Below are 25,966 nucleotides of genomic sequence, written 5' to 3' on the forward strand. Positions count from 1 at the left end.
AGGGCCATCTCTACCCCGATGTTCATAGCGGCAATGGTCACAGTCGCCAAACTGTGGAAAGAACCAAGATGCCCTTCAATGGATGAATGGATAAAAAAGATATGGTCCGTATACACAATGGAGTATTATGCCTCCATCAGAAAAGATGAATACTCAACTTTTGTATCAACATGGACGGGAGTGGAAGAGATTATGCTGAGTGAAATAAGTCAAGCAGAGAGAGTCAAGCAAGTATCATATGGTTTCACTTACTTGTAGAGCATAAGGAATAACATGGAGGACACTGGGAGATGGAGAGGAAAAGTGAGTTGGGGGAAATCAGAGGGGGAGACAAACCATGAGAGACTGTGGACTCAAGAAACAAACTGAGGGTTTTGGAAGGGGATGTGGGCGATTGGGTGAGCCTGGTGGTGGTGGATATTAAGGAGGGCACGTATTGCATGGAGCACTGGGTGTGGTGCATAAACAATGAATTCTGAAACACTGAAAAGAAATAAAAAAGAAAAAAAAGAATGAGTCAGCACACACATTAGCAGCTATGGATGAAGTATGAGTATTAAAGCGTGGTTTACAGGATGAAGAAAATTTTAGGAACGTGGCAGATTGTATTTTTTCGGAAAGGGCAACAACAAGATGTGCCATCCCACGTGTTCTTATGATGCGACTTTGACACTCCACGCCTCGAAAAGAGGGGCTGATGGCTCCCTGGAAATTACAGTGTTTTGTGAGTGTTCTGACCAATGGAATATAGCAGAAGTGGTCCTTTGTCACTGCTGAGGCTGGGTCAGTCTTCCACCTGGTTTGCTGGAATACTCACTCAAAATGTCTTCAACCGCCCTATAAATTGTCTGATTCCTGAGGCTGTCATGCTGTGAGGAAGCACAACTAGCCCAAGCAGAGAGACCATGGGGAATGGCCTCGTGAGCACAGAGAGAGAGACAGATGCCAGTGGCATTAGCCCGCTGTGGTTGTAGATCTAGCCACTGACCTAGACTGCAACCTTGGGAGAGACCCGGAGTCAGAAACTCCCAGGTCCATCCCCAACTCTCATCCACAGACACTGTGAGAGAGAACAGAATGGTCTTTATTTAAGTAACTAGGTTTTGGGGTGATTGGCTATGAAACAGTAGACAACTGGAAAGAAGTTGGCTATTTGGCCCATGACTACAGCAACACATGGATTCGTATCTGTGCAATTTAAAAGAAATGAAAGTGGTGAAAAGAGCGTGGGCTCTGGAGGTCAGCTGCCTTGGTTCACATCCCAGACCCACACCCATGCGACCCCGGGCAAATTACTTTTCTGAGCCTCGGTCAACTCATTTATAGCTTGGGGATGCCAATTACAGTAACTTCATAAGATTGTCTGAGGATTAAATAAAATCATATTCGTAAAATGCATAGTCCAGTATCTGGCATATAGGGAGTGTTAGCAGGGGAATTCCAGGTTATACAGGGCCTGAAGCATATCCAATTTGGTGCCTCTTAAACGCAAATATATAAAATTATAAATACTAAGAATACTCAGGGTTATTCCTAGCATGTGCTAGGTGCTAGGGACGTAATAGCAACTAGGCATTCTCCCTATCTCCCAGGAGCTTACATTCCACAAATAAAGACAGAAAAATAAACGGACATTTACAAACTAGTCAGATTATTTTTGAAGACACTTGTCTTTCGGCTTTCATTTACTATGAAAGGAGTACAAATTGGTGTTCCTGGAGAGAAATATGGCAATACCCATAGCAAAATATCCTTTAAAATGTGCAAATCATTAGATAGAGACTCTATGTAGGGGACTTATCTAAGGAGAAATACTCAGATAAGCATTCCAAAAAAATGCATACACACATATTTAAATTTATGTTCTTCTTGTGGCAAAAAGTTAAAATACATAGTTGTTTCATAATGAGGAGACTAAATTGTGACTGAGTATTACACTGCTATTAAAATGATTTCATATTCACTGACATGTAAAGACCTTCACTAAGCATAATTAAATAAGAAAAAAGATTATACAGCAACAAGTATCATACTGAGCAAGGGAGAGCGAGAAACAGAGATGGGAGTCCTGGGAAACTCTGAATTCACGTGTTGTTTTGCTTTGAGTTGTGAAATAACAGGCAAATTTTGAGGTGTGTGAGTTTTGTTAAAAATCTGTAGTTGATCTGCACAAAACATGTCATATGTGTGCGATTAAAAAAAATACATTTTTTTAAAAAAGAATGACGACATCTCACTCAGGGCTCCCCTTTTTCCTCAAGAGTAATAAAACCATCTCATTAAATGTTCGTATTTGCCCTCACTTCTTGGTCCATCTTCAATAAAAACACGTATTTAATAAACCATCAGTTTTTCCAGACTTGGAAAAAACTTCTGGCTCAGACTTAGATGTGCTGGATTGGTAGGTAAACTGAAAGTTAGTTAGCCAGGACAGGACATGAGCTCAGAAGACACATGCCCTTTCTGGAAGACCTTCTGCCCTTCCACGTCCAAGTCCATAGAGGGAGCATAACTACATTTTAAAGCGTGATATAAAATGGTAACAGTATTGGTAGAAAATAACACATCATCCCTGTGGTTTAATCGGATCTATTTTTCTGGACATACTCAGGCATGTTCATCTGGAATGTCTTTGATGCCCTCACCTTCATGACAGCTGCCACTATTCTGATTATCTGGGAGGGTAGAGGACTTCCATTTTGGGGGAATGCCCATAAGAAGCTTCAATCTGTTGCCTTATAAATATTAGATCATTCAAGTTAAATAAAACATATCCCATACCATCCTCATGTCCTTCTCCCTTCCCACCGCTCCCCTTTTCTGACAAACAGTTGCTGTTTAATTCCTTGATTTCAATGAGATGGATACAGTCTAATGTAGTTTGCTCTTACCCTACCCAACAGCAAGACTGGCATTGGGCTTCTCCTCGCCTGTGGGCAAGTGGGCCTAAGTCCCCTTGGCAGGGAGGGCCATCACACCTCTAAACACCTACGCTACCTCCCCACACCCGGCGCTGATGTTCTCACTTTTCGGTAAGAGATTTATTACTTTAGGCTATTAAGGAACTCTCTTATTAAAATGCACATGGGCAGAATCACATATTGGATTTGCTATTATCACCTTATAAGAAATAAGTTTATGAGGACTTTGCCATGATGACATTGGACTGAAAAACTGGGGAAGAGACCAATAGCACATGAATTATCTTGGGAAACAAGAAACTTCTGCAGAGAGCAGAAGTGCAGAGCCCAGAGCCAGTTAGATGGGGACCCTTGAGAGGAACGCCCTATTGAGAATTTCAGTGATGTCAGGGGATGGCTTGGGACAACAGAGAAGGAGATACACCGTGGCAAGGAATCTATGGGAAGGCGTTAAAGACAACGACTTTCTTCAGATGGCTCATCCCTACTGGCCAACACTCTCTCACCACATGGGAGGCTGATGGCCCTGTTCTAGAGCCTTCTTTCCCTACCAGGAGGCAAGACTTACTCCTTCCTTAGGCCTCTTCTCCACAACAACTTTGCTTCTACAGCATCTTGCAGTGGCCATTCTTATTCTGGGTTGCTGTCCCTTGCCATGTCCTTCTCAGATTGAGGGCCTGAGTGAACTCTGGTGGCCTACTTAAGGGTTGCCGGTCTGAACGATCCTTGCAAATCCCTGTCAGGTGGCACATGTTCCGCTTCAGGACTGGTGTTGTTTCTGCAAATGGTCTGACGAGGAAGATCATCCCTGCCCCGGTTTTGTTCAGCAGGTGCTCTCAGGCAAAAAGTTTTACTCTTTCTCACACAGTCCTTTGGGCAGGTTTATGTGAAATTCATGGTCTCACACTTTGTCAGATAATACCTCTAAGTCAGGGGAGTGCTCTTGGGCCAACAGAAAGTTGCCAGTGGTTTAGAAATGTAGGGACTTCAAAGATGGAAAGAAGCCCGGCACAGAGCTGAGCCAAGGCTTCCTCTGCTCCAGCCAGTGGTGACGAATAAAATGTTATTCTTTAAAACACATACACACACCCCAAGCACACAAAGGTTGTCTTCGTTTATTTTGTAAAAGAGCAATCAATTTCCTCTCAAACAGAATTCCGCCAGAATCTCTTTTTCTCTTGGTTTTTATGAATGGACTATTGAATGTTGCTCACAATAAATTATAGTAGAAAACCTTCTTTACGTTATTGGGGGGTGGAGGATCCAGGACTTAGAAGACTCTAGTTTTCCTTAATGTGTAATTAGGGAGTAATTTATATGCTGAAGGTGGCACTGGTGTGTTCTTTGTCTGGTTAGGAAAGGGAAAAGCAAGTTTCGGTGAGGGTTCTGAGATGTCTGCTGCCCCTGAAGGGGAATGGATGCCAAAAGTCAGATCTGGACAATAATCACCAGTTTCCAGCACGTAATCATAGATAAAGAAATATTAATTAATTAATGCTAAATACATGTTAATTAATTAATTAATTATGTGATTGAGGGTGGGGGGACAAGGCTCAAGAAGTGCTGAGATTCTGATTCCTGTACAGTCCACACCAGGGAGCTTCATCTTCTTTCGTGTTTTATTTAATATTCATTCAAGCGATGGTACTCCGAGGGTCTTCTCCTGGGACCGGCCGAGGGTTGACAAATCTACGCATGTATTCATCCATTTACATTAGAAGCACCTTTTCTTTGCCAGGTACTGGACAAATGCACAAAGCTTAAACAAGGGAACAAGCTGTCACCTGGACATGGCCTTAGGCTGGATCCTAACCGAGCAAATGCCTCCCCCAGTTATTCAGGACCTCACCCACCCGGTGCCATCAGAGTCAGTCAGACAGAAGCTGTGACATCCGTCCGGCTTTTGACTACACTGGAAGCTGTGTCTGTCCTCCCCACGTTTTATGTCCTCTGCAACCTGTGTGTCTCGGGTCTTCAGCTTCGATCTAAAGGCCTTGCTTATTCTTCTCATAAATGCAGTTTGTAGCGAAGACCCCCAAGGTAAGAAGATACTATTTTTTCTCCTAGATACAATTTTTGAAGGTGATTGTCAATTCCCTCAGTTCTTTTTGGGATGGATGTGAAAAGAGGAGACTGTTGTATTTTTGAGACAGTCCAGAACCCTCTAGGTGTGGTGACCTTCTAGAAATCTGTCCAGACATTGGCTCAGTTTTTGTCACAACAGGTGTGTTTCTTATGGCAATGGCTTCAGTGACTGCAGAGACATCCATCTCTCCTGATACTAGAGAGAGAGAGAGAGAGGGAGAGTGGGAAGGAGAGAGAAAGAGAAAGCCGACTACTTAAGAAAAACAAAATTGAGGTGAAGGAGCTTAGGCTAATGTATTGGTCATTTTCAGATACCTTATGTTTACTAATGCAGAATTTTGGGGTAAAGCATCCATCTTTTAATGCTAAAAGTTACAGGGATGTAGCATTTGGTCTAAATTTTTGCTTTCTCCCTAGAAGAAGGCCTGAGATTCTGGAGTTGTTCTTGAACTTGACCCTGCTAGTTTATAATATGCTGCATTTTAACTATACCACAGTGCTGGTGAAAGAAACCGTTACACCGAAACAGCATATGGATTTGATAACCCACCCTGGAAAATCAAGGACATCTGGTTTTTTTGCTGTAAACATTTTTTTGAAAGTCTAAACATAAAGCACTGGTCCAATTCATTAACATTTTGGAATGAATTTAGTTATGATATGTCATAGTAGAAATGGATTGTGGGTTTTTTTTTGTAGTTGAAAAAAATCAAAATTTTCACATTATCAGTGAAAACCACATTAGAAAGAAACATTTTGAAAACTGAATTAATTTTAAGAAGCTTGTTAGCAGGTATTCCGGCAGAGAAAATGCCTCAAAGATGTTAAAATGCATTTTTAGGAGTTAAAAGAACCACACGCCTTGGAGGTTGTTTGCTGATATCTAAAATATTCCTAAATTTTTATATGCTGTACTTTATTTATCTGAGCCAGCCATACAGTTTTAATTAGTTTCACTGTGGTCGAATTAGCTTCATTAAAGTAGATGCACTCCACGGCGAGATGCACAGCAGCCTTATGTACCACAGATTTCCAACATCAACTATAATTCATAAAGGCCAACACAACTCTTTTCTTTGTAGCTGGGTAACCATTTATGTTTGAGGTGAAGATGTTAATATGGAAATTTTGTGAGCTAGGAAAGAGGACGAATGCTATCATTCTAATTTATGACCTTTCATATGAGGCCAAATGTAAAGGCAACTTCAATTGTTTTATATCTCAGAGCCAGCACCTAGCAGATGTATGAAATTTGGAATGTTAGACATAAACTTTTATTACCAAATTATAAATAATTTCTCCCACTTATAATGTTCACCTTTCAAGTTCATCTTGATTAAAATACAAGGGCAGCGTCACACCGATTTCCCTGAATTTTACAGCGGAGAGAGGTTTTCTAGAGTTCACAGTGGAGCATAAACCATCAGGCCATTTAGGAGACTCCCCTCACAGGAATTCAGACCGGGAGCCCATCTCTTTTGAAATTCAAAATTATGGTCAATGAAGTGTATTTAAACATCTCAAACATTGCATCTGAAGCCGAGTGCCCATGATGTAGAATATATCTTACCTTTAGATACAAATAAAAGGCACATGGCCTTTCCTGAGAAATCTGTCCATCAGTCAATAAGGTCATATTCCTTCTCAGAAGATATAACTGTATAGGGCTGAATAATAGAGACATTGGCTACACCCTCATAGAACAGACAGTTCAGTGAGGGAGGAAACACACACACACACACACACACACACACACACAGTTATTTAATTACAGCATTTACAAGTGGTACAAAGAGAAAGTATAGTGTACTATGATCATGAACAAGAGGAGGGACCCAATCTAGTCTGAGGGATCATCAAAGATTTTCCTTAAGGAATTTATGCATGAGCTAAGACTTAAGTGTACTTAGAAGTTGGCCTGGTGAAGAAAATGGGACTGGGCTCCAAATGATGAGGCTAGGTTTAGGGATTTTACAAAAATGCAGAAGAGGATAAGGTTTGAATTATTTAAGGAGAAGAAAGAATGGAAGTGAGTGATGGTTTTCATGGGAATGAGCATAAGAGACAAGGCATTGGCTCCATCTGAGGTAGAGAATTGGAATTGAGACCCCTGCATAAAACTGGGATGTTTGAATGGCTACATTGTTAAAAAGAAAAAAAAAAAAAAAAGTAAGGAGGAAGAGAAAAAGGAGGGGGAAGGGGGAAAGGGGGAGGAGGAGGGAGAAGAAGAAATTCAACAACTATAGAATGTTTTTCTTCTCATCTTAACAAATAATTTTCACATCCCATGATAAAAGGTAGATAATAGTGATCCAAATACCCCAAACTAAGACGTGACAGGTTAGGTGTTTTTATTGTCCAGTCTGAACGCCCAGGATAGGTCTAAGTTCATGCCAGCACTTCATAGCAGGTAATGCATTGCTGGAACAAGACCAGCCAGTATTCTTAGAAGCATAACACTGATTAGGTACTAAAATCTGTTTTGGAAACTGTTGGCCAATCCAATTCCATATTTATATCTATCATTATCAGCATCAACATAATACAATTACCCACATATCCACAGTGTTGTTGGGTGTTTTAGAAAATAAACTAGACATGATACCTCTCTTATGAACATGAAACACTGAAGAACATGGTTTTTTTAAAGACATAGGACTATAGATATTTGGAAAGAAGAATGAAATGGCAAGAGTTCACCTTAGTATTTTATACCAACATTTGGCTATTTTAAGACTCATAGCCTCATGAGAATGAGAAAACAGGCCATAGATCAGAGGAACATATTTGCAAAAGAACATATTTGTTCTTCGTATTTGCAAAATACACAAAGAACTCTTTAAACTCAGCAATAAAAATAGGATAATTTGATTTAAAAATGGGCAAAAGATCAGAAAAGACACCTTACCAAAGAATGTATACAGATGGCAAATAAGCATATGAAAAGATGTTCCACGTCATATGTCAATTGGGAATTGCAAATTAAAATTGCAATGAATTTCCACTAGACACCTATAAGAATGGCCAAAATCCAAAACCCTGGCAACACCAAATGCTGGTGCAGATGTGGACCAACAGGAACAGTCAGACATTGCTGGTAGGAATGCAAAATGGTACATTCACTTTGGAATACAGTTTGACAGTTTCTTACAAAACTGAACATACTCTCATCATACAATTCAGCAAATGTGCTTCTTGGTATTTACCCAAATGAGCTAAAAACTTAAAGAGACTTAAAGAGAACCTGCACACAGATGTTTATAGAAGCTTTATTCACAACTGCCAAAACTTGCAAGCAACCTAGATGTCCATCAGTAAGAGAATGAACAAACTGTGGTACATCTAGAAAATGGAATATTCTCCAACATGCAAAAATGAGCTAGCAAACCATAAAAAGACATGAAGAAAACTTAAATGCCCACTTCTAAGTGAAAGAAGCCAATCTGAAAAGTCAATCAACGTACCATATGATTCCTACTTTTTGGTATTCTGGAAAAGGTGAAATCATGGAGACATTAAAAAGACCAGTGGTTGCCAGGGGTAAGTAGAGAGAGAGGGATGAATAAGCAGAGCAGAGAGGATTTTTTTTTTTTAATGATTTTATTTATTTATTTGACAGACAGAGATCACAAGTAGGCAGAGAGGCAGGCAGAGAGAGCGAGAGGAGGAAGCAGGCTCCCTGCTAAGCAGAGAGCCCGATGTGGGGCTCGATCCCAGGACTCTGGGATCATGACCTGAGCTGAAGGCAGAGGCTTTAACCCACTGAGCCACCCAGGCACCCCGCAGAGAGGATTTTTACAGCAATGAAAATACTTCGCATGATACGATGATGGCAAATACATATCCTTATAGTTTTCTTGAAACCCATAGAATGTGCAACACCAAGAGAGAACCCTAGTATAAGCTAAGGGCAGGCAGTTGGGTGATGACGATGGGTCAGTAGAGGGTTATCAGTTGTAAAATCTAAGCTAAACTGTGCAAGCCAAACTAAATCTGGTCCAATTATATTTAGTGTTTGTATTCAGGGTTTCGAAGAACTTGAAGTTAGTGTTGGTGGACTAACATTCAGAAAAAGTCTTGCACGTGTTTTCTTTGTATAAAAAAAATGCTAAAGAAAATCCTGTGAAACTTGGAAAGTTGCCTTGTGAATCAGTAAAAGCCAATTATAAGCTGCTGAGGGGATTCTGGGCACAACTCCATTTTGATAAACTTGTTGGCTCATGAAGTAATTCATGGTCCCCACCGAATTTGCCTGGTTGGGCCCTTACAGATCCATGCCCCCTGAAAAAGGTTGCAACCATCTCTGCGGGTGAACTGTGCCCTTAAAACTCCTTGTTGCCACCTGCCCACCAAGCCAATCTTAATGACTCCATCAGCATTCTGTGGTAATGGAAAAAAGGCTACAAATCAAAAAATTCTTTTTTTTTTTCTTTAAATAATTGAAACAACCAGTGAAGAATGTGGTACAATTTGAGGTCTTTTGTGAAGAAAGCTTTTAGAGACAGGGCTTTCTTCATATCCTATTATGTTTGTTCTTCACAGCTAATTATTTTATTTAAATGATACTTAATTTTTTTGCATTCTATTTTATACTGCAAGAACTTCAAATACAGCCTTTTCAATAAATCCGTAATGCTTGGTTTTTACCCAAAGTAAGCTTTTATGGAAGGAAAGAAGGAGATCTTTTTTCTTTTCACACCCAGTTGCTCTCTCTCCACCATATCCATCAAAGGTTCATTTCTTCAGCTAAAAGAGGTGTTTACAAGTGGGGAAACTCATCCTTGTCTTGGGAAAAAAATTCTGCATCTTTGATCCATAACACTTAACAAGGTTAAGACTCTGTTTAAAGATATTTTTTCTTTGTTTATAGTGTTACAAATCACAAATAGAATTAAAGTATAAATTTTAAGTTGAGGGTATGTGTGTGAAGAAAAAAAGGAATCAAGTGTTGGTATAACAGTTTTCTTCTTTTTCTTCACCCTTTACATTAATAGCAAGAATATTGAGAATTCAAAATTCCAAACCAAGTTCCCATAGCAGCACTTAAATGTCTGCACACCACTTCCAATTAGAATTAGATTGTAATGTATCGCAATTTATGCCATTATAATTCGGAGTTACTTTAGTGATTTTAATTCTTTTTGTGGCAATTAACGTTGCCATGGGAACAATCTCTTGCTAATATCGACTTCATCTTCACACACACTTAACCAAAATCCAAAGGTGGATGTGAAGATTTGAGGCTGCCTGTTTTATTTATTTGCATTAACTTATTCAAGGATTTTTCCGAGTATAGTCATTACGTTGGCAGTAAATTCCAGTTTAGTATAACTTCAAGCTCTTTTTTGCATTTCTGCCTAAAGGAAAACCTGGCTAAAAGATCACTTCCAGGTTTTTTAAATTTTATTTTAGAGGTGTTTGTTTTCTGTTAAAAGAGGAAGCACCAGCGCTTTCTCCTTTGACCTCTAAAGCACCAATTTTGCCTTCAGGCAAAACGAGCTTCTAGGCTATGCGCGCGCCACCGAAGTCTGGCCTTTTAGGTCCTCGCAGGCTGCCGTAGCCAGGAAAGGCAATCCTTGGTTGCTGCAGAAAAGTGCCACCTGCCTCGGCAGTTTCACTTTCGATTTCTTCCGATCCTCGGCGGAGGCCCGGCTCGTGCGGCACTTGGAGCGGGGGTTTGGATCCCGGCCACCAGGTGAGCCAGGCAGCCGCGCGGGCGGTTGGAGGCCCCAGTGCTCGCTCGCTCGGGGCGGGTTTGGGGAGCAGCAGCCCGGTTCTGGGCCAGGCAGCCCCTGAAAGGCGCCGGGAGGGAGCGCGGACGCCGGGAGCCCATGCGTGGCGGGCGCCCCCCAAATGCGCTCAGTTTCTCCTGGGCTCCTGGGAAGGGCAGGAGATCTGTGGTCCCCGGCTGTGAGAACCCCTCCGGAGGGGCATCTAGACCGCGCGGGGACGAACGGCAGCGACCTGGCCCCACCGAGTTGCCTTCCGAGACCAGTCCTGGTTGCCCAAGGTTCCGCGGGAGCCCAGGCGGGAGCCTGCGGAATGGGCGGGAAAGCGGGCCCCGAATGCACGGGCCGGCCCCTGGGGCTCCAGGGCTGCACTGACTACATCGGGGTGGTTCCCCGACCCCCAGGAATTAAGAGCGGGACTAGCCCACCTTACCGAGTTCTCAGGTTGCCGACGCCCACAGTTGTAGGTGTTAGGTCCTATCACCCGGGCTTTTGGTCTGTAGGTGTGTGCGCGCTCGCTCCTTACGGGTGTTTTTGTTTAGGGTGTCTAGCGTTAGGACGGTGGGAGATAAGGTTGGTAGTGGTTTAATGTGCCCCCCCCCCACCCCCACCGTAACACAGGGCTCTTGAAAAAATGAAAATACAGGAGTCCAGGGAAGGAAGTAATATTCACTGAAACCCATCCATAATTTCTTTCTGTATTTTAGTCTCGTGTGTGCTACTTTCCATTTGAGTTAAGACTGTTTTATCAGCAGTGTAAGTAGTCGTCCACTTTCATTTAAAAGTTCTTCCCAAATATCATTTCTGATTTTGCATCTTTTGATTGGCTACCTATTCTGTCATTGCGTAGGTCCCATAAATTATTCAGCCGTTTTCGAACTGTGAGGCATTTAGAGTGTTTGTAAACTTTCATTTGGCTTTAGCATCCCAGGTAATATTCTGATAGACTTTATTTTTAAAACTGTATTTCAGATGATTTATTCGGACTAGAGTCTGAGCAAGGAAGTTATTACCATAGATGCTGTGTTCTAGTAAGGTCTTTTTTTTTTTTTTTAGATCTCTACGCCCATTACCTAATTGTTTTCCAGGAAAGTTTTAGCAGTTTACCTCATTCATGTAAGGTTGTGCCTGTTTTTGCCAAAAGTGTGATAGCTCATTATGTATTTTATGTATTTCTAATAATCAACATCTCTTTGGATTAAAATTTTTTTTTTTTTTTTTTTTTTTTTTTTTTTTTACAGTTGTGTTTCCCATTTCCAGTTGCTTGAATTTTGTGCAGGAGTGTAGACGATTGTCTTGGGAGGGGTGTATGTGTAAATGCATTATTGGAGTTACTGCATAGGCTGACTGAATGTTACAGCAAGATGATCTCTTAAGTGATCATCTAGCATAACTCCCTTATTTTGCAGATGAGGAACCTGGGGCCTTGAGAGGTGAAACGATGAGTTCTCCAAGGCATACAGCTAAATTAAGTAGCAGAACTGGGATTAGAATTCAGGTTTCCTGTCTCCCAAGTGAGTACTCCTTATGCTGCATTGGGTGGTCTCTGAGCTGAACTGTGGCATACTTGTGTGAGAACCTTAAAAAATGTTGATATCACTTGGATTATTCTGTCCTGTTAGAATTGTGGCCAAATAACAGAGGTTGTAATCATCTGAGGGACATAGAACACTGAAAAATGGGAAATTGACCATTTTCGTGACAGGGACTAAAAATCCATTACTTAGAATGGTGACCCCTGCAAGATTTTTTGACAGTTGTTTTCACATTCCCTTTCTGTCAGAATAAAATACCTAGTAAGTTATAATTTGTATTCTGCCATCTGATTAGAATTGAGCTGCTCATTTTCATTTGTTATACCTTGAAGGTTTTAAAAAACTTGTCAATTTAAGATAAGAAAAAGTGGTTTGTTTGTTTGTTTGTTTTATTTAGGGTTTATAACAGAGCTTTTCAACCTCCCTTGACATTTTGACCAAGAGAATCCTTTGTTGTGGAGGGCTATCGTTGCTTGGTAGAATGTTAAGTCACGCCCCTGGCCTCTATGTACTAGCACCACCCTCCTCCTTCAAGACAATCCAGAATGTCTCCAGATATTTCCCAATGTCCACGTTTGCTTATAGGAATCGTTTGGGAAACTTAATAAAATGTAAGTTGCAGCACCTCTTGCCTAGGGAGTCTGACTAGGCGTAGACTATAGGAATCTGCATTTTAACAAGCATCTCTCTCGACTCAGATGCAGCTGATTCTTGTACAACACAGAAACATTTCTGTTTTCTGGCTGGTCAGTAACAGAAATATTACTGTGCTCTAGCCATTTAAGTGCACAGATGATTACTGTGCTAGTCACTCTATACCCATGGTTAGTGGGTGGAGGAGAAAGGGACAGGGATTTTCCTTGGCACTGACCTTAGATGCGTCCCACAGGGTTGGCCATTGAGCTTAGGGACCAGGGATACCATTTTCCCTATCTCTGAGAAGCTGAGAAGCTTAGAATTTTGGTGGGAGACTGATCAGCAGGAAACCTATGGAACAGCCTGATAAGTGGAAGGGGGTGGTGCTAAGTGGAAGGGGGTGGTGCTATGAGTGCGATGTTTGGGGCTGGAGTGAGAGAGGGGAGGAAGGTAGCCCCCTACTGTGTGGGGAGGAGGGATTGGTAGGGAGTCTTCAGGAGAGGGCTAGGTACCCCAAGGGTCTGAGAAGGGAGATGTTTAGAGAGCTGTTCTCAGTGTCTGATGCCCTCTCGGACGCCCAGTTATTAGTCTCGAGCTGCATTTATGAGGGTTGTGATGTTATGCTTCATTGTAATTATTTACTTTTCACATTTTCTTCACCCTAAACTGTACATATTTTACGAGGAGGTGAAAGTTTGCAGGTAAACATTGCCAAGAAGCAAGAATTTGCGTGCCTTCTCCTCAGCAACGTAACTCAAAATCACATTAGATAGATTTCTTAACCTTTGACCACTGTATTTCTTCCCAGGCTAATTGACAGCACTTTGTCCCTTTAGGCATTTTTCCTCCAGTGCTCCTGCTCTCGAGCTGGATCTCCCCTACATCTCCATAGATGTCTGTGGCCATTCCCCACCTGTCATGGGAGGATCCAGACATATTCCAAAGGGCAGCTTTGAAAGGGCTTGGGCTTTGGGACCAAGCCTTAGTTGTGCTTGCCACCTCACAGGGTTACTGTGTGAATTGCTTGTGGATCTCACACAGCTTGGCACATCGTTGGATGAATAAAATTTGGTTCTTTCTCCCCCATTCTTTTACTAAAAAAAAATCTCTGCAGGGCAGTGTGCAGATGTTCTTACACTAGACCTCTCAGTAGCTTCTGGCAGAAAATATACTGCCTTTGACTTAATAGCCATTTCTGAAAATAGGTCATTTAAAACAAGCCTGAGTAGGAGTCAGGGGAGGGAGAGAGGCATAGAGGTGATTATGGCTTTAATTTTCAAGGGAGAAGTTTTATCAAGGTGACCCTGCAGAAAGGAGGCCTTTTTCCTCTTATGTGTTTATGGTTCAAGAGGCTTTTCTCTCGCTTCAGAAATGGTCAGAACTGTGCCTTCTGCCTTAACCAATTTAAAAGATGAACACTTAAAATTACGTGAGCAAAGTGATGGGAAAAATTGTGATGTTGAGACCAATTTACTCATACAGAATGGATTTATGGGCAAATCATTAAGTAATGGGGAGTACCAAGGAAGCCTAATGAAGATGAATGTAGAAGATGTGGTCTCCTAGAGTGATGGATAAAATGCGTTTGAAGCAGCCACCCCCTTTTCAAATAACTTCTGAAAAAAATTTTTTCTTTCCAAGAGATTTAGCAGAATGCAGATGCTCTGGAGGGGAAAAAAAAAAATGAAAAGCTCGGTAGTAGTCTTTCACATGTTCCTGTCTTTTAAGGGCGAAAAGACTAGTACAAAAAAAATAGAAATGTGAAGGAGAGTAGTGGCACATTGTAGCAGATAGAACCAGACGGGGAACGTGGCCGGGTCAGAACTAGGTGAGCTGGCCCAGCTCTGCTCCACGGTAGAGAGCCGAGCTCAGGCAGGTCCCACCTCGGGACCCTGTCACGTTCCCTGTCCTGTCGTTGACATGGTGTTCCCCAGACTTGCCAGGTCAGAGGAATCTGCCGGGCGTGTGCAAACCGGTTCCCGGGTTCTGCCCCAGAACTACAGAATCAGAATCTCCAAGCGAGCCAATCCATTATGGGATGGGGAAACCGAGCTGGCGGTTCAAGTCCAAGGTCTCTTAGCAGGACTTGCCGTGCGTGCCAGGAACGTGGCGCCTGCTCTCTCCGTCGGCTGCATTTTGTCCTGTGGGCCTGTGTAGCGTTTTCTTCTCAAATCCAAACTCACCGCTGTGCAGTGCCTTTGCTAGGATTTCTCTCCTTTGGGCCATTGGGCTGCTTTTCCCTGTAGGTGAGCCCTCCAGAGGTCTCTGCTCTGCCAGGCCTGTGCCAAGTGAGCTGCTTTCTCAGTGCGCCGCTCTCTGCAAAAATCTATCCACATACATCCAACTTCTAAAAAGTTCTCCATTGACATGTTTTGGGGCTAGCTTGGTAGTGTAAACTCTGAGGGCCAGAGGCTACCTGTGTCTTACTAGTGTTGCACCCCCCAGCCCCACCCGTGCACCCGACACTCAGGTGCTGCCCGGAAGTTGGGAGTGTTGAACACCTGCAGGAAGAGATGGATGCTAATTGGAGTGAAGATGTGGCTTTAACGGCAGAGGTGTGATCTTTGATGAGCTTAGAAGCATATTGTCTGCTTTCTAAAAAGGTGAAGAAAGAAGATGAATAACATTTTTTAAAAAATAGCCAGTACCAGCAGTTTGTCTAGGCCTGGAGTCTATTTGCTATCATTAGCTTTTAACTTTGGATGAGGTAGTTAATAATAGTCCTATCAACTAGATTTTCACATGACCATGCATCTTGGTGGTGGTTTTTTTGTTTTGTTTTTGTTTTGTTTTTTTTTAACACAAAGTAAACAGCCAGTTTTGTCTCAGTCTTGTACCTAGAAAGCACCATCCTGGGATTTCGCATCTGATAGGAAATGCACCTGACTCATGAGCCAAGTCTCCATCAGGCCTTCAGAGTTAATAGTCTCTCTAGACCCGTTCAGCCACAAAACAGCTCGTGTTCAAGGCATAAATAAGGCAGTTTGTAGACGAATGAGAAGATTTGTTTGTTTTTACTAAACTCATCAAGAGTACTGAATCTGTTACAGGATTTACTTTGTAATATTTTTTCTTGCACTCAAAACAGCATAAAGAAAATTGTGTGGTCTGAGTCTTGAATGAATAGTGGTCATGAATAGTGGTCGTCCTGCATCGTAGTTGTAATTCCAGTTATCTACTGAGACTGGAGCTTAAAAAAATAAACAGGCAATCCAGTGGGAAAGTTAAATTAAAATTTGCTGAGTGAAATAATTAGTGAATTGCATTTTAAACAAATCTTTCAAACCTCGGGGAGATGGAGTAGGGAATGGTCCAAAGAGCAGCCCCAAATTCAAGCATACCTTGTGAAATTTGCATTTTCTTTTATTTAACTGAGGCTGCTGACTTTGGGGGTTAAAGAAAATTGTTTTACTTAAATTATAATCACTTTTGTTTACTCACACCCTTTGAGCAAGAGTTTAAATTCTTCTGGATTCCACGTTCTTTAAGATCAGAACCTGTGTGAATGCCATGTTTTTAATTTCCCCGAAAATATGTGCGGACATGCGCACATTTACTTAAGAAATGAAAAGCCAGTAACAGCATTCTAGCTTACCCGAACTGCCTGAGCTGGCCGATTCACTGTGAGAAAATTTCTAAGCGATATTCCAGAAGCCATACTCAGATCATGGAGTGGATAGACTGGAAGTGAAGTAAGCAGTGCTGTTTATGGAAGAAAGTGTTACAAAAATTTGGATTGAAAACAATTTGAGTCCTTGAGGACAGTCCTTAATACATTGTATCCATACTGATTTTAAGTGTCACTACTATATGGCTACTAAATAACAGTGAACTGAATTTGACTGAAACAGAAACATTAATTTCCAAAGTTCTTTTTCTGTCAGTTTTTGCTTAAGTAATTACAGTTTTGTTACATTTGTTTATTAAAATATTTTGACCCAGATAACTGTAACAAGATGAATTTTGAAAGGAGTGATTGGCAACGATGTATGTTTGATTTGGGTATATAATGCTCTGTCTGTATTTCAGACTCCTATTCTTGAATTTTAAGACTTTTTCTTACTAAAAGGCAACCTATGGAATGGGAGAAAATACTTCCAAATGACATATCTGATAAAGGGTTAGTACCCAGAGTATATAAATAACTTAAAAGCTCAACTCCCCAAAACCAAATAATCCAATTAAAAAACGGGCAGAAAACATAAACAGACATTTCTCCAAAGGAGACCTGCAGATGGCCAATAGACACATGAAAAGGTGCTCAACATCACTAACCATCAGGAAGATGCAGATCAAAACTACAATGAGATGTCTCCTCACACATGTCAGAATGGCTAAAATCAACAACAGAAGAAAGAGCAGGTGTTGGTGAGGATGTGGAAGAAGAGAGGAATCTTTGTACACTGTTGGTGGGCATCCAAACTGGTACGGCCACTGTGGAAAACAGTACGGAGGCTCCTCAAAAAATTAAAAATAGAACTACTCCTATGATCCAGCAATTGTACTACTAGGTATTTACCCGAAGAACACAAAGATACTAATTCAGAGGGATACATGCACCCTGATGTTTATAGAGCATTAGCTAGAATAGCCAAATTATGGAAGCAGCCCAAGGGTCCATCAACTGATGAATAGATAAAGAAAAGGTGGGGTGTGTGTGTGTGTGTGTGTGTGTGTGAAATGGAATATTACTAAGGCATAAAAAAGAATGAAATCTTAACATTTGCAGTGTCATGGATGGAGCTAGAGAATAATATGCTGAGTGAAATAAGCCAGGCAGAGAAAAATACCATATGATTTTACTCATATGTAGAATTTAAGAAACAGAACAAACAAGCAAAGGGGAAAAAAAGAGAGGCAAACCAAGAAAACAGACTCTTAACTATAGAGAACACACTGATGATTACCAGAGGGGAGGTGGATAGGGGAATGGGTGAAATAGGTGATGGGGATTAAGGTAGGCACTTGCTGTGATGAGCACTGGGCGATTAAAATAAAAACTTAAAAAAAAAAAAGACTTTTTCTTCATCTTATAGAGTGTATATCTGCTCTAATTATAATAGAGTAAGTAAAAAAAAAAAATCTCTGGCTGCATTAGTAACTTTCAGGAGGCTGTATAAGGTTGATGTAGAGCACAGGCTGGTCATCCACTTACTAGCTATGTGACCAGAGCAGGACCTCTGTGTGTCTTTCTTCATCTGTAAAACAAAGATTAAAAAACAGTACCTATCCCATAAGGTAGTCAGGTTTAAATGGATTAATATATAAAAAGTGCTTAGGTAAGTGCTGGCATCTAGTACACTCAGATGTTAGCTCTTGATTATCGTTACAATTAGTTTCAGAAACACTATTTTGGCATCATTTTGTAAATATGCCTATATCATATAACATAGACTTTAAAATACGACTGTTTTGAGCTTGAATGTTGGTTCCATCACATTTAAGGGCACATTTTTTCAGCTTTTTGTGCTTTTCATTAGCAAAATGGAGATACTATGAGTTTCTTCTCAGGGTTTGGAAGATTAAATGGGATCATGTTTATAAGGATCTTACCAGAGGGCTCAGCGTAGAAGGAGCATGCAGGAAATGATGGAGGTGGCAGTGGTTGTAATGGGTATACTGACCGTGTGGGAGCCAGTAGTGACAAGTGATTAAGAACGGGGGCTCTATTAACACAGGGAACCACGATGAAGCTGGGTCCTAGGGTTGCTATGGGATAACTGAATGAGGTCGTGCAGCTTAGTATCTGGCTGATAGTAAGTACTGGAAATATGCTAGCTGTTATGTTGTAATAGTAGTGAATAATGTTGAGTCTTCATACATGGCCCGGTGGTATGTGACTGCCTATAAATATGGTGAAGGCTGTAAGGCTTCTTTTGGTGAACAATTAACTTTTGTCTTTTATTGCTCCTTTTCAGATTTTTGATCAGGATTGTTAAAATGAGTCTACGGAAGCAGACCCCCAGTGACTTCTTAAAGCAAATCATTGGACGACCAGTTGTAGTAAAATTGAATTCTGGAGTGGATTATCGAGGTAATATTTTCATGCTTTATCCTCACTTGTGCAACTAAATGAGTAAATATGACTTAACTGATTTTTATTAAGCTCTTAAGCGTACCCAGTGGGGGGTGGGGAAGCATTGGTTACCAGTAGTTTTTTTTTTTTTTTTAAAGATTTTATTTTATTTATTTGAAAGAGAGACAGTGAGAGAGAACATGAGAGGGGAGAAGGTCAGAGGGAGAAGCAGACTCCCCGTGGAGCAGGGAGCCCCATGCGGGACTCGATCCCAGGACTCCGGGATCATGACCCGAGCCGAAGGCAGTCGCCCAACCAACTGAGCCACCCAGGTGCCCGGTTACCAGTAGTTTTTATGCCCATTTCTTTTTCTGCCTGTGAGATGGTTCCCTTTGGAGATAGGGTGGATAGCGGAGTGTGTGCTCTGACTTCCGGTGTGATTTGTGTGACTCTTGTCTCGTTTGTGACTGGATGTGTGCGTCCTGGTAATAGCCAGGATTCTCAGTCTCCTCAGGCACGAATAACCGGAAGCTGAAGAACACTTGGCACAGCAGCCTTTGTTTTTGCCGAAGTATTTAAGGTTGACAAGCAGCTGTTTAGACAGTACCATTTTACAACATGAACTTCCCACTCTTACAGAATGCGTGCTCTCCAAATACACCTTCCCATTCTTTTCGAGAATGCTCTTTTTAAGAGGCTGTGACACTATTGAAATTAAGTTTGTGGGAGGAATGGTATCAAATCCCATTTTTTAAAGTTACTCAAATACTCAAATCTTCCCAAACTCAAATACGTTAATTACCTGGACTATTCCCGAGTGCAGATTACGAATTCGTTAGCAAAGTAAAGCCTTTTTTGGTGTCTTTTCTGAATGAGGATGGTAGTCTTAAGCCTTTTCCTCTTTCCACACGTGCAAACTTAATTTTCCTGAGAACTTCCTCTGTGTTCAGTGTGTGCTAATCATTTCAGTTTCCAATTTATCTTCACATAAATCCTTTGAGAAGTCTGTTTCTTCCCACCTAGTAAGGGAGGAGCTAGGACTCCCAATTCAAGCTTGGCTAAAAGCCTGGTTAAGAAATCACTCTGCTCTTAGTTACTGCTTTAGTTTCTTGTCATCAGTGACCTATCTCCAGTTTAATTTGATTATTCTAGTGGAACTAGTAGATTTATACTGAATCTGAGCTATGAAGTCTCTATATACCACTTCCCACCCATGAACTTTTGATGAGCCCAAAGGAGGTAACAGACTGTTAGAGATTTGAGCATATTCAGCAGTTGGTTAGGGTGGGAACATTGTGTTCAGTGTCTTCTCCAAACCTACTTCATTGAGGGCATCAACCAGCCTAGCCTGACTTTTTCTCTCTATACTCATTAGGGAGATTTTTGTTATCTGTAAAGGTAGCATATGTGTTTTTCTTTTTTCTTTTCTTTTTTAAAAGAATTTCAAAATAAATAATGAAGAAAAGTATACAGAAGAAAGCAAAGACTCCCCAAATTCTTCCATCCAGAGACAATCAGGCTTACCAGTCTGGACCTGTGTCTGAATAAGCATAATTTTATATAAATGGGATCAGCTGTACATATACCCTGATTTCCTGTCTCTTTTTACATGGAAAGAATGCATTCAGTTCTCTGACAGTATAGAGTTTTTTGTGCTGAAAAGGCGTGCCTTATGCGGACGAGCCACAGTTTTTTTGTTTTTAACCAGTTTTCCTATTAAAGGGCTTGTAGTTGTTTATCAATTTTTTGCTATTTTTGAGTAAACAGCTCTGCTCCTTTGACATGTCTCTTGAGCACTTGTCCAAGTATTTCTTTAGAATAGATGCCCCCCCTCGGATTTCTGTGTTCTCCCACCTCGGATTTCTGTGTTAATGAGCATGCCCAGTGGCCCTCCCCTCGGGGCAGATGGGCTTATTCTTTGTGTGTCTCCCCAACCCTTGTATTAGCCTTGTTTTCAACATTTCCATTCTAACTGGCAACAAGTAATAGTTTCATTTCATGTCTATTTCTTTGTTTACTAGTGAGGTTGAACAGCCTTTCACATGGCTTGTAACCATCATGATTAAATTAAAAACCCCAGCTCTTTGTAGCAATTTCTCTTGTTTAAAGAAAACTTTTTTTTTTCCCCCTGTTATTCATAGCAGTTTATCCCTTAGAGATGGGAGGGGGTTACAATTCCAAACTCCTAGACTCTTGTTCTTAAAACAACCTTTGCTAGGAGAATAGATATGTTTTTATTAATGAATATTTCAATTTGAAATGCTTTGGATTAACTTTGAAATATTTGCGTATCATCTTGCAGAAGTTTCTTGGGCACTTAAGATTATGGTTTAGAAGTAAAATAATACAGTAGGAAATAAACTGGAAACTTAGAGCTTAATCTTTCTTTTGATGGGGAATAATTGTTAGTAATTGTTCATAATCTATTCTGATTCTTTGAAAGTGTACGGCTTCTAGCAGAATTCCGTTAGATTAATGTCGTGTGTTCTCATTACACACACAATTTGGAAAAGGAACGTTTTTGTGTAGAGGAAAATGGGGGCAGACGCAGGGGAGTGAGGAGCATATTAACGAAGTAGAGACTAAATGAAGCTATCGACTTGGCTAATTGACTCAAACTTACAGTATTTGTTTTTGCTTGGTTCTTGTTTTCTAGAAAATACCACAAGAAGTTAGAGACCCAGAGGCTTGTATATTTCCATCTCTTGAGAAAAATTATTGGGGCAAGTTTTGAACAATAACAGAGTTAAAAAGATTGACTCAGACAGTTTCCTTAAAAGCTCTTTAGAATGTTTTTGGCCATTTTTCTCTATTAGTCTGGGTTCAAAACTCTTCTAACTGTAACAAAACAGAAAGGGATGTGTTACAATGCAGTATGGTGCCCTGTCTTCTCAAGCTGCTCTTCGCCAGGAGTCACAGCTCTCAGATGTTCCTTCAGGAGCACCTGCTGTCTCCTCTCCTATTATTTTAGCAGATTGTGGCGACCTCCTCTGAACCCTGGAGTACATTCATCTGCTGAAGGAGATGTTGGGAAAGAATGCAGTAAATCTGCCAGACCCATATTTCACCACGTGGCTAAAGAAGGAAATGCCGCCGGAAGCGAGAAGTTCTGGCCCGTGGTCATTTGTCCCCGCGCACGTTGCCCACTCCCGATTTTAGCTTTCAAAGAATGGTGTGCTGTTTGGATTATGCTCGTTAGGTGACTTCTATGAGGGCTTTAGAACTTGCTGCGGTTATCACACATCCCATGAAGCGAGTGATAGTCTCATGTTTCCCCCGTCGGCAGTGGGTTTGTGACTGCGTTCGCACTATCCGCTTCTTCGCCGTCACTCCCCTTGGCGTCAAATGAAGCCGTGGAGTTTCACTTTCAGTGTGAATTTTTGTATTAAGTATGTAAGAGCTAACAAATCACAAGATTGTCAGCTCTAAGGTATACCCTGTAATTTTCAACTCTGATTTGCCTTGGATATCTTCTCTTGGACTAAATCTGCCTGCAGGGGTCCTGGCTTGCCTGGATGGCTACATGAATATAGCCTTGGAGCAGACAGAAGAATATGTAAATGGACAGCTGAAGAATAAGTACGGTGATGCATTTATCCGTGGAAACAATGGTAAGATTCTCCCATCGTACAGTTGTGTGACATCCAAAAGAAGCTTTTTTGTTGTTGTTTATAATTGGAATCCCCAGCAGATTTTCTGCATAATTCAGAAGTTTAGTTTTAGTCTTGCCTCATTTATTTTTAACTTCTTCCATCGCAGGTCTTCACTGTGACCAGTTTTTTTGTTGTTGTTGTTTTTGTTTTTTTTAAGACGCTTCATGGAATTTTGGAACAGACATTCTCACCTTCCCTCTCTTTACTGATGAGGAACTGAGGGGTGTTAGGACACTGACCCAGAGCTCCAAATACAGTTTGTTATGTTCCTCCAATGCTGCCTCCCACATTGGAAGTTGGAGCTGTAAGAGTGGCCACTGTTTCCTCGCTATCTTTGGTTTGCGTCATTTGGCAGGTAGCTTGTCCTGATGGTCCTTTCTCTCTTCAGCGTTCAGATGCTTTTTGTGGAGGTTTGCATCCTTTCGTTTGGCAAAAATGACAAAATAGGAAACACGATTCTAAAGTTACTCCACTTTTTAACAGCTAGTATGTTGCTGTGATTATTAAGGTTACTCTTAAGTACCTTGCTTAAAAAAAATGATCAGTGAAGTCATATTTGAATTTCTCAGGGAGAAGGGAAAAACCTCAAAACTGAGGGAATTATCCCTTGACCCGTCCCCCATCCCCACCTTGGGGCCCATCCCCAAATGGAGCCGTAGGGCTCTTGAGTTCCAGTTTTTTACTGATGTGAATTCTTTAGTTCTCCATAATTTCTTCATTCCCCTTAACAGTTGGATCTCGGCTCTGAACTAAATATTCTATCTCTGTTCTTACAGTACCATATTTCTTCATATCCTATCTTTGCATACATATTTTGCTGGCTTTTTATTCCTTCCAACATGTAGAATTCCCTCAATTTTTTATATTATTATTTTACTCCCTCCATTTACTAGAAATGTTCTATCGTTCCCTATTTGCAGACAGCTGAGAGCCCCAGTCACCTGTGAGTGGTGATTGGCTAGATCCTGTCCCATGCACAGTGCTTCTCGGGCTTGTCCTGTTTCCCAGGCGTGTTTCTACTGTCAATCTGCTGCTTCCCTTCATACAACTTTTTCTGTGATGTAATCAGTGGTAGTTACCTGTAGACTCCCAGATTCACATTCTTGTCTCTTAAAAAAGATCTTGTTTAATTTGTGCTGTGTTCTTTGGTCAAGATACCTCTCAATGTTCACTTGGAACAGAAGTGTCAGAGTCTGAGGAGGCCTGGGAGTGGGAGGAGAGGAACACTTCTGTGAAAGCTTGACCCAGAGTCACCTAGTTACTAAGTTTTGTCTTATTCTGAAGTACCACATATCCTAAAGGGTTCAATTTGGGTGCTCACAGGAGGACTAGCCAAGCAAAACTTTGGAGAACACCGAAGGTTGATACTTTAAAAGGGAACTCAGAATAAAGATTTTAGTACTTAAAACAACTCCCCAAAATTCCTCAGCTCTTGTTTATCCTGTTGTAATTAAAATAGTGGACAGTTTAGAGTTTATATTGGAGAGATGGATGAAAATATGTTTTTTAGTGTTAATCTGAGGTTTAACCTGGTAGATTTACTTTACTACAAGCAGAATTATTATAATTATAAAACATTCTTAGATTCCAGGGATTTTCACATCCATTTTTCTGTCTTCCCGATTGCAATTTACAGTCAAATGTATAGCGAACACTAGAGCACAGTCCCGTAAGACGTCAAACCCAGGCCTGGATTCATCAAATCTAGTTTTTTTAGTAGTCCTAGAATTTATTGTGTGGTATGGAAATTCCTTTTCACTTTGTAGAGATGTTAGGCCTAAATCTATTTGCTTTTACAGCTTGCTATTGTGATTTTTTAAGCACAGTGTTTTTCAATGTATTTTTTTTTTCTTGCCAGTATTGTATATAAGTACACAGAAGAGAAGGATGTGAAGACACCAAGAGGACAATACTTTTCATACTTGGATATATTTTTTTATGAGGTGTTTTTTGGTTTGTTTTTTTTTTTTTGTTCTTTTGTGACTTACCCTGTTTCATAATAGTTGGTGATTTTCACTGACAGGCAAGTGAGAGAAGTGCACAAAATCGTGGATGTAGTTGTAAAGAGCTTCCTCCATATTTAAGTTCCAGGCATTTTCTTTTCCCGTTGTGTCAGCGTGCAGAATGCAAAAGAATAAAAAAAAGAAAGTAAATCCGTTTCTCTGTACATGATTTTTAACTCAAGTGTCAAGCAGTGTCACTTGGTTGGGTTTGCTTTACTCGCTTGTCTGATGAAAGGGTGCGCATGATGATCCTTAAACCATTTTAGACCTGTCCTCCTCTGTCCCATCTTCTTCAGCTTGCCACATGCAGTGCTCGAGGAGAGACGTTCTGCAGAAGAATCCAGTTTCGGTCTGAGGCGGAAAAGGGTTTATGAGGTCAGAAGTTCAGCCTCTGATCCTGTTGTCACCTGGATAGAAAATAGAGCTGGGGATCTAACAGTGGCACTTCCACAAAGGGAGCAGGGATGTGCATGGAGTTGGGGAGAAACTCCGAAGGTTAGCCGTATTCGGGTTCGCCCAGAGCGAGGTCAGTCTGCAGTGGCCTTGTACCTCCTGCATGGGTGGACGTGTTGGATTTTCTTGCCTTCTCTCGGGAGCCTGGGCATGGGTGTCGTTCTCTGATGTTTACGCAGCTCAGGACGGGAGGAGCCAGTCCCGCGCACACAGCTGTCTGGCAGTCGTTCAGGTTCAAGCAAAGCCTGAACTTTGTAAACTTCCTCAGGTTCCAGTTGCTTCACTGTGACTGGGGGAGAATTTCTCCTCACCCCCCTGCTCAGGGAGGCACTCCTGGGCAGCCTTTCTTGAATCTGAGCCATGTTAGAGTCTGATGTTGTCCAGGAGCACAGCACCGAATGTTCACGTTGCTTGGCACAAGGAGGCCCCTCTGTGTTCTGTGACTCCTGCTGAGAGGGTTTTCACGGTTTGTTAATGAGCTTTCCACAGCCCCGCTTTCTTCTCTGAGCAGTTTATGTAGTCTCTAGGAACAAGAGACATATCTGGGCACTGAGGTTGAATGAATGCTGGACGGTTGTGTGAACGTCGGACTGGCCTTTCTCCTCTCTCCCTCCCCAAGTGTGACAGCGTTCCTGGTCCGGGAGCTGTCACCTGGTTGAAGGTTGTGGGGGCAGGATAGCAGGAGGGAGGAGAGGGGTGGTGCTGGTTCTGGACAAGGATCTGCGGCATTTTGTCTGGTTTTATTTTAAAGATCAGAATAATTGGAAACAATTATTTTTTAAGAACTCAGGAAGGGTGAGCAGAAACATCTCACAAGGTTTTACTTATGGGCACACCAAAAAGAAAACACTATGTGCTACGCTTCAATAATTTATCACTTCTTGACAGGGGTTTGAAAAGGGTTCAGTTGGTAAGTACAAATCACCAGGACAGCT

General features: G+C 41.4%; 1 protein-coding gene across 4 annotated transcripts; it reads left to right on the forward strand.

The window, feature by feature from the left end:
* Positions 1–10,610: 10,610 nt before the first annotated feature.
* LSM6 (LSM6 homolog, U6 small nuclear RNA and mRNA degradation associated) lies at positions 10,611–24,733 on the forward strand. Of its 4 annotated transcripts, XM_080796876.1 has the most exons (6): positions 10,622–10,701; positions 12,145–12,249; positions 18,825–18,940; positions 22,420–22,533; positions 22,733–22,930; positions 24,434–24,703. In XM_080796876.1, the coding sequence occupies exons 3-6, from the start codon at positions 18,847–18,849 to the stop codon at positions 24,466–24,468; spliced, it is 441 nt and encodes a 146-aa protein (XP_080653002.1). In that variant the 5' UTR covers positions 10,622–10,701; positions 12,145–12,249; positions 18,825–18,846; the 3' UTR covers positions 24,469–24,703. The 4 variants fall into 4 exon arrangements, with proteins under 4 accessions (XP_080653005.1, XP_080653002.1, XP_080653003.1 ...); XM_080796877.1 differs by lacking the exon at positions 12,145–12,249 and having other exon boundaries at positions 10,629–10,701; XM_080796878.1 differs by lacking the exon at positions 22,733–22,930 and having other exon boundaries at positions 10,636–10,701; positions 24,434–24,733.
* Positions 24,734–25,966: the final 1,233 nt, after the last annotated feature.

This window comes from Martes martes (assembly GCF_963455335.1).
Source record: "Martes martes genome assembly, chromosome: 2".
NCBI classification, from domain to species: domain Eukaryota; kingdom Metazoa; phylum Chordata; class Mammalia; order Carnivora; family Mustelidae; genus Martes; species Martes martes.

Coding starts and splice junctions, on each gene's coding strand:
- LSM6 (XM_080796876.1), top strand. CDS start 18,847: ATGAGTCTACGGAAGCAGACCCCCAGTGACTTCTTAAAGCAAATCATT. Junction 18,941..22,419: donor TTCTGGAGTGGATTATCGAG/GTAATATTTTCA, acceptor ATCTGCCTGCAG/GGGTCCTGGCTTGCCTGGAT. Junction 22,931..24,433: donor TGGTTTGCGTCATTTGGCAG/GTAGCTTGTCCT, acceptor TTTTCTTGCCAG/TATTGTATATAAGTACACAG.